This window comes from Python bivittatus, unplaced genomic scaffold, assembly GCF_059951505.1.
Source record: "Python bivittatus isolate LINGU-HERP-01145 unplaced genomic scaffold, Pbiv_v1 ctg000340_np1212, whole genome shotgun sequence".
NCBI classification, from domain to species: Eukaryota; Metazoa; Chordata; class Lepidosauria; order Squamata; family Pythonidae; genus Python; species Python bivittatus.
In genome coordinates this window covers 961,828-970,591 of record NW_028277056.1, presented here as the reverse complement: position 1 = coordinate 970,591, position 8,764 = coordinate 961,828, and the positions used below count along the sequence as shown (strand labels likewise).

Here is an 8,764-nt window from a genome sequence, read left to right as displayed (position 1 = left end):
GTGCTCTCCTTTTTTACAGTATAAGTCCCATCCTGAAAAGTCAGGCTCCTGGTGCCACTTCAGGATTCCACTGTTCTAACCAGGACATCCCCAAGATCAGAGGGTGACCCACAACAGGTGCAGCTAAGCACTAAAGTCTCTTGATGGCAACCTGAGGAGGCATCCAGCCCACCCAGATGGGGAGGAAGAGGACCCCCTGGGGCTCCCGCCCTGCTTAGCCAGAGGGGAAGGTGACCCACTGAAATGGTCGGGGCTCAAGGAGCCGTATGGAGGAGACCTGAACGAGCTAGCCAGTTTCTTGAACCAATTCAGGATTTGCATGGGAAGCTGCGGTCATCTGTTCCTGAGCGATGCCTGGAGGGTCATCTCTGTGTCTCGCTACTTGGTGGGTCATGCGGCCAAATGGGTGATCGATCTGCAGGAAGCCAAGGCACCTGAGTTGGAAGATTCCCTGGGTTCATGATGGTGTTCTGGGAGTGGTTTGAAAATCCCTGGGCTTGTACCCAGGCACAAGACGCTGTCACAGAATTCAAGCAAGGCACCCGATTGGTGACTGAATATGCACTGGAGTTTAGACTTCTAGTGGCTAAGCTTCACGATTGGCCTGATTCATTCAAAGTGAACCAATTTCACCTCCAGCTGGGTGAAATTTATTTATTAAAATTTAGAGGTCACCTGATTCCAGATGACTCTGGGCCACTTACCTTTAAAAAGAATAAAGAATAAGGACAATAAAATAAGAAACAGTTCATAAGTGCCCAGATGGTCAACCCTCTGTAAAAATAAAGCATCCAATGGGGCTCAACCACCGTTTCTCCCGGGAGAAGAACGGCCACGTTTTCAGTGACTTCTGAACTTCCCCAGAGTGAGAGCCAGACAGCCACAGTTATCCATCCTTTGGAAGCATTGCCTTGTGCCATCATAATATTTTTATTAGGGTTATACATAATTAAAAGCTAAGAGATGATTAGAAAATAGATACAAACCAAAAAGAAAAGAAAGAGAAAAAGAAAAAGAAACAGGAAAAGGAAAGGGAAAAGGAAAAGGAAAAGGAAAAAGAAAAAGAAAAAGAAAGAGAAAAAGAAAGAGAAAGAGGAAGACATATAAAAAGTGACTCCCCCCTCCCTGCAGCAAGTATAATCATTTACAGTAACTTCACACTTCTCTGATATTACAGAAAAATAAACTTCATCTCCTCCAATAATAGTTACTTCTCTTCCCCGGACCAGCTACAGCCCAATGCTCAGTCCAACGGTAATGGAGAAGCCGCTCGGCAGCCATGCCGGTGTTTCTGTGGGCGCAGGCAGAGTTGCAGCCTGAAACCCTTTGGGGAACCCTCCTCTCCTCTGGCCTTTCTCTGATGGGAATTCCTGCTCATCCAAGCCTATAAAAGCAAAGGCTGCGGAGCTTCTCCTTCCGGCCCTGCCTGGCCACAGATGAGCAGCGTCTTCCGGCAGATGCAGGACTGGGCCGGGGGCAGAAGGAGGCCGCTTTGTGAGTATGGCTTTGCCCACTGCCCACAGTGCCCAGCTCCCTTCTGTGCTGTGCTTAGAACAGAGGGGCTTGCCGAGGGGAGAGCAGAGCAGAGCAGAGCAGAGGAGAGGAGAGGAGAGGAGAGGAGGTGGCCACACCGCCATGTAGCTTAAGTTTTCCCACCGCTTGTTGGCACTTGCTGAAAACAGAGACGCTTAGGGTCTTCCAAGTCAGAACGGTGACCATGTTCCAGACGAGATTTATTTCTAACTAGCAAAATGTGCCTCATCAAAAGCGGGCGGGGGGGTGTAAAAAAGAGAGAAGGAACGTGGCCCTAGAAATAAGGTTGAAGGTCTAGAAGAGGGATGAAGGTGACAAAGACACATATCCTGGAAGAAACTGGGTAGTTTATGTTTCCCCTTGTCAACAAGTATGTCACTGGGGATATGTTGAGTTATACAGATCCCACATTCAGAAGGATATTGGCAAAAGTGGAGATGTCCAGAGAGCCATAGAAACACCGATGGGTCTGGAGGCAGTCTGTGAGGACAGATGGAAGGAAGTAGATGTGCTTCACCTGGAAAACCCTGATGACCAGCTCATATGATAAACATTTCCAAACCACAAACCACAACAGTTCAGCTTCCTTCCTTCTGAGGAGGAACCTGCCACTATGTTCTCGACAAAACCTGTCAGAAAGCCTTCATTTCCCCAAAAAGTGTCTCTGAAGGTTCCACCTGAAAGCAGGTTCTGCTTTTTTTCCTTTTCCTCTTCTTGCAGGCAATACGGGGGAGCTTTTCTCATCTTGAACTTCTCTTCTTATTTACAGAGCAGAGAGAGAGAGAGAGAGTGAGTTGGATAATGCAGGGTGAGTAGTAACCTGAAAAGAGATTTGCGGTAGGAGCCAAAATGGAAGGAACTGTGAAAATGCTCATGTTTTCCCTCTGAGGGTTGCTTAGTCAAGCGTTGAGGTTCCACTAAGCAAGAACTTTGTTGCTGGAAAGGAAGAACTTCAGCTTAACCATTAATAAATACGGAGGGTACGAGCGTAAGAAGACCAGGGCTCCGCTGGTCCACCTTTCTGTATCAGATGGTGGCCAACCAGGTCATCCAGGAAACAAGAATATAAGCAGAAGGGTGACTGCCTCTTCTGCTGTTGCTCCCCAGCAGGTGCTACTTTCTGGGGGAAGCTGCCCAGGATTCAGGAGGTATGAAATGGATAGCTACTGAAAGCCCAATCCTCCATAAACCTCCTGGTCCACTTCGTCTGAACAAGTGGCCAACACCACAGTTTAGCTAAGCTGTCTGGAACCCACCAGCATTAGACCAAGAAGGATTTCCTTCTGCTGGTCCAGATTCTCCCAACAGATCAGCCTGACCCCGAATGTAACTAGAAGGGGAAAAAGTTCTCAGGGCCAGGACCCATTCTGGATATTTCTGATAACCAAACAGCATTAACTGGCCAGGATGTAAATTAAACGTGTACGAGGTGCGAAGCTCTGCATTGCTGCCATAGACCTTCAGCCTTAAACATAACCTGAGATACAGTTAGGGCTCCTGTTAAAATATGAAAAGTCCTTAATAGAAACCAGAGTATTGAGTAAATTAAACATTTTCCTGCGAGGGCTTCTTTCTTCCCTGTTTGTCACCCAACTGAAAAAGAGCCGAAGAATGTGAGCAAAGCCAGCATGTTTTGGTGGCATTACAGATGGTTTTCAGAAAAGGGTTTGCCAGGGGGTGGTTCCAGACAGAATGCCCAGAACGGAAGTCTGCCTGCCAAGGTCTGAAGTGGACAAGGCAGAGGTTGAGGCCTTGTGCCAGCTGATAATGAAAAATGTCTCAGAGTAAGTGGCCTTTATACCCTCCTGACAACAGACTCTCTCTGACAACAGCTTTCTCTTCCCTCTGATTAGTTCCTTCCAACCTCAGTGGCCATGCCTCTTCCACCTCCTTCTTCCTCCTGGGTCTTCCCGGACTAGAGAGCGTCCAGGCCTGGCTGTCCATTCCCTTCTGCCTCATCTACACCGTGGCTCTCTTGGGCAATGCCACACTGCTCTGGGTCATCTGGACAGAATCCAGCCTGCACCAGCCCATGTACCTCTTCCTCTCCATCCTGGCACTGACCGACATGGCCATGCCCACCTGTATCCTTCCCAAGATGCTTGGCATCTTCTGGACCAGTGCCCAAGAGATCACCTTTGCTGCCTGCCTGGTGCAGATGTTCGTGGTCCATGCCCTCTGTGTTGTGGAATCTGGGACACTCACCGCCATGGCATATGACCGATATGTGGCCATCTGCTACCCACTCAGCTACACAACCCTGCTGACAACAAAGACTGTGGTCAGGCTCGGAGCAGCCATCCTTATCCGAGCCTTTGTAAGCATCTTGCCCGTTCCTCTTCTTGTGCGGAGGCTGCCATTTTGTCACTCCCGACACATTTCTCATACTTATTGCGAGCATATGGCTCTAGTAAAACTAGCATGTGGGAACACTACTCCCAACAATTTTTATGGGCTGATTCTGTCCCTTCTCATTGTTGGTGGAGACCTGACCTTTATCTTCATCTCCTATGGGCTGATCTTACAAGCTGTATTCCATCTGCCTTCAGTGGAGGCTCGTCACAAAGCCCTGGGCACTTGTGGGGCCCACGTAGGTGTCATCTTCATTTTCTACACACCTGGCCTCTTCTCCTTCCTCACCCATCGCTTTGGGCATAGCATCCCCCACAGTGTCCACATCTTCCTGGCCAACTTTTACTTGCTAGTCCCTTCCATGCTCAACCCTATTGTCTATGGCATCAAAACAAAGGAGATCCGTGGGCGGGTGCTGATGGCTATGGGCTTGGGAAATAGCAAACTGTAGGCCCAAGGCACAGTTGCCAGCTTATATCCTGTACTAGTGCTGTGTGAAATTGTCAGCTTTGGTTGTTTTGATCTATCTATTCAGTGTGGATGCAAATAAATTATCCTGGGTGGAATAGTGAACTATTGCTCTATATTCGAAAATCTCTTAATGGATTGTGATTGAACTAAGCCATGAGCTCATCCCTTGAGCCTCCATTGCTCCTCCAAACCCTTCATCAGATAGCAAAATGGTTAATTAACTTCCTCTTCTGTCAGCAGCACTTCTTGAGTTCCAGATACCTGGAACATTCACCAGATGACTTTCATCATATTAACCATTTCCACGTGCAACCAACTGTTATGATTCATGGCCCGCTCGGATGTTCTCCTTGACCTCTCTCAAGAAGTCTCCTTGTTGGCACTTTATCCTTTGGCTTTCCCTCTGAAGCCTCCAGTGCAGCTTCTCCCCTGGCAGCAGTGGTGGCTTGACTCAGTAAACGAGGTGTCAGAATCCTCTCAATTGATCACTTGCCCTGCTAGTTCGCTTGCTTCGTTTCTGCCATTACAGAGAGAGGGAGGAAGGGGGAAAGGTTGGGAGGTTAACCGCTAGGCGCAGATGGACTGTTATCTGGATCTCAGGAATGCCCAAGGCCGTGCCAGCGTGAGACCCGGAGAGCGTCTTCGACCTGCTGAAGAGAGACTCAAAGACAGAGGGAGGGGAAATAGGAGTGGGGTAAAACTAAGTTTCAGCGCGCGCGGGACTCAGTTTCAGCTATGCTTTTAGAGCCATGCACTACTTTCCAATAAATGAACTTTCCTTTGAACCTGCATTGCTTTCAATGAGAGTTGCTTTCGTTGGGAACTGAGTTCCGTGGTTCTTACATATAGCTGGAACTCCCCTTTTGGATTTTGCCTGGAACAAAAGTTCACTGAGGAAAGTGTCGGATTTGCATGGAGAGGAGTTGTGTGAGCTAGAGATGGCAGATGAAACTACTGAGGCGGAGGTTGGAGCCATTAGCGGCATAGGGGGTGATCCAACATCTGAATCGGAAATGGAGACGCCAAAGCCAGTGGCAAAACTGGCAGTGAGACCAAAAGGACAGCGGTTGGGCAGGCGGTGGACTCGATCCCAAGAGTCCAGGAAATTACAGGAATTGGATATTGTCTCGTCCTCCAAAAAGACCCCCAAGCCGAAGTGGTCGATGGGAATCAGTGACGGAGTAGGGGAGGCTCAAGATCTCACAGGGAAGAGAGAGCCTGGGGTCACACAAGGAGTCACTGTTTCTCCTCTTGCCTGGGAAGACTCTCCCTCTGTGTTGCTCAGGTCTCCCCTCTCCAGGCCTGGCCTCCATCCCCTCTCATCGATACCCCCCGTGCTTTCTGGGTAAATGAGAACAGCTGGAGGTGAGCTTCTGTGCAAGCTTGCCAGCGACCCATACGAGCTTCAGCAACCAACTCCAATGATCCCTGCCTGCCTCTGAATCCCACAGGAAGAGAGAAACAACGTAGGTCCAACCAAGCCTGCGGTGCTGCCCTTTCCCATTTTGTGTTCTCCTCTGCAAAAAGAGTGGGAATTGCTAAGCCCAGGACAACTAGCAGCATTGCTATGATACAGAAGCCGGGTTATACTGCCTTTGATTTCACAAAGAGTGAACTGGGCGTCTCATGACCCTGCAGTCAATGATAATCACCCACCATTAAGTCATAAGCCCCTCTTTTCCCTCAGAAAGGCTTGAGGAAGAAATTCCTGGTGGGAGGAAGGGTGGACCTTAGGTGGAGGACAAACTGGGCATGTCCCAGTGCTGCACTCCAGTTACTTTTATTTGGTGGTAACCTATATAAGACAGTCAATACAATGTCTCCCCCCCCCCCCCCCCCGTAAAATCTGGAAAGATCCCCCAGCAAATCAGGTTCTTCTCTCACTGTCTGCCGTAACAGTTCCCAGCTAGTAAAATACGGATAAGTCTAAACTGATTAAAGTGGCTTTTTTTTTTTAATCCGTTCAGTTGTGTCCGATTCTTGGAAACTGTCCGGACAAGTCTCTGCAGTTTTCCTGACAAGGTTTTTTGGAAGTGGTTTGCCCTTGCCTCCTCCCTGGGGCTGAGAGAAAGGACTGGCCCAAGGTCACCCAGCTGGCTTTGTGCCCAGGCGGGACTAGGATTCACGGTCTCCCGGCTTCCAGCCTGATGCCTTGACCACTACACCAAACTGCCTCTCAGAGCAGCATACAAATAAATCAGCATGCATATTGCCCTCTGACAGGCATGTCCCAGGCTTCAAAACGCTGCTTTCCTCATGACAGGGACTTCACTCACTCCTTACTGACATTGGTGTCACTCAGAGTCCCCTTTTGTTCATCTTGCCCTCCCTCTTATTTTTATTTATTTATTTATTTACTTATTTATTTATTTTAAAATGGATATGCCGCCCATCTCCCCCAGAGGGTGGCGCTCTAAGAGAACTTCACTGCTGTCTCCAAAGTATGAGGGCTGATGGACCCAGTGCCGGGTGAGCTGTGATCCTTCTTTTGCCAAATAGAGACCTCTTTTATTAGCAGTTAACTGAGAGTGCAAAACTGGTACATGGGAAATCAAAGATGGCCAATGACCCCACCACTCGCTCAACCCCTACCCCCATCTCTCTGCCTTGGAGAGCCTAAGAAGAACCTTGAGTTCCTGCGTGGTTGGCATCACCATGGCATCGGGGGTCGTAATGGTCTGTGGGAATGGCCTTGGGAGACAGGAGGGAGTGCCGCAGATGGGAGAACTGGCGTGCAAAAGGTATTGCGGCCCACAGAAGGGGGGAGGGCGTGGGAAGCATCTCAGAAGGGACCCTCCCCAGTTTCCCAGGGAGTAAAAGGAGAGGAGGGGAGGAATACTTTCCATCTTGCAAGATTCTGTTAACGTCACCTTACAATAAAGATGGAGCTAGTGCTCCTGGCCACGCTTCTGGTCCGGACTACCTCACAGAGCTAACAGGCAGAACATGATGCACGGGCAGCTGGTGCACTAGGAAAAAATGATGGCCTTTTGATTGACATTATCTCATCCACATGGATAAGATAGATACATCTGTGAGGTAGCACCAAAAACTGGCTCCAAAGGATGCAAGATGGGCTGAGGTACAATGGTTAGGTTTCTGGCAATATGTCCAGCAACATCTTGTTCAGATGTGCTCAGAAGGAGCAGTTCCAGTGAGGAAGCCACAAAAACGCAATGATGGAAATTGGTACTCTCAAACATCTTCAGTTGTTTGGTTACTTGTTTTATTTATTTATCAAGCTTATATGCCTGAGAATATAACCTGCAAAAATTCCCCTCCAGGAGAGATTCATTCCATCTTTCAGATCCCAAAGGCTTGCAGAAACAGCCAGGTTTTAATGGCTTTGTGGAGATCCAAAAAAACTGGGGACAGACTGATCTCCAAGGAGATGCTGTTGGAGAGAAGAATGGCAGCAACAGAGAAAGCCTGACCCCAACAGGCCTGAAGATGACATTTCCCAGGGGAAATGGGACTCAGAGAGACCCTATGGGGCAGGCTACTAGGAGAAAGCAGTCCCAAAGGACCACAGCCACGAACGGCTTCAAAGGTGACAGCCAGAAATTTCAATTGCACCTGGAAACCAACTGGTAACCAATTTCCAGATGGTATCAAAGGCAGCTGAGAGCAGGATAGGCGGTCACATTTCCCCTAGCCCAATCCCATCACAGGTCACGAGTGATCAATTAGGTTCCATAAATGGATCTGACCCAGACTGAAAGGCTCCAGATAATTCATTTGTTCCAGAGACATCTGCAATGCAGAACCACCACTTTCTAAGCAGCCTTCCCTGGAAACAGAATGCTGAAGACCAGTCAATGGTTGCTTAGAATTGCTGGGTCACACAATGGTTTCTTAAGGAGGGAATGCATCACCACCTCCTTCAAGAGCAGCAGAACCACTCTCTCACTCAAGGATTCTTCAGCCCCCTGACCCACCCCCCTGATACCTCCCTGGAGGTTTGCACAGACCAAGAAGAAAGGACAGGAATCCAGACCACAGGTGGTAGAACTGATGTCACAGAGAACTCCATCCACTTCCTTAGGACCAACAGGCTCAAACTCATCCCAGAGTTTCAGGAAGGGAGTAGATGTGGTGACTACTGCTACTAGACTCTGTGGGTTTGCCAAGGAAGATAAGAAGCACAAGAAAGGTGTTAAGTAGACCCCGGTTCCCACTGTCCTATTACTGGGAGGTGAGGGATCGTGGTTAGCAGTAATGCAACTATGGTGACTGTAAGCCTTGGTCAGGCAGAGTAGCTTTGATATGTATGTGTCTAGATTCCCCATCATTGCCTGATATGTCTTCTGCTTCCTATGGGCCAGGTGATGGAACTTCAGTGTTGGGGACATGCTGGGTTGGAGAGACACAGAACAGGAGCAAACTTAGTAGATGTTCGTATCCACAC

General features: G+C 48.8%; 1 protein-coding gene across 1 annotated transcript; it reads left to right on the top strand.

The window, feature by feature from the left end:
- Positions 1-1,436: 1,436 nt before the first annotated feature.
- On the top strand, positions 1,437-4,336 carry LOC103060431 (olfactory receptor 52D1-like). Its single transcript, XM_088140875.1, has 2 exons — positions 1,437-1,494; positions 3,387-4,336. Exons 1-2 carry the CDS (start codon positions 1,437-1,439, stop codon positions 4,334-4,336), a joined length of 1,008 nt encoding a protein of 335 aa, XP_087997001.1.
- The last annotated feature ends 4,428 nt before the right edge of the window (positions 4,337-8,764 follow it).

Bases quoted from the DNA above. Each gene is read 5' to 3' on its own strand.
- LOC103060431 (XM_088140875.1), top strand. From the start codon at position 1,437: ATGAGCAGCGTCTTCCGGCAGATGCAGGACTGGGCCGGGGGCAGAAGG. The intron at 1,495-3,386 runs GTGAGTATGGCT...CCCTCTGATTAG, and splicing joins GGGCAGAAGGAGGCCGCTTT to TTCCTTCCAACCTCAGTGGC.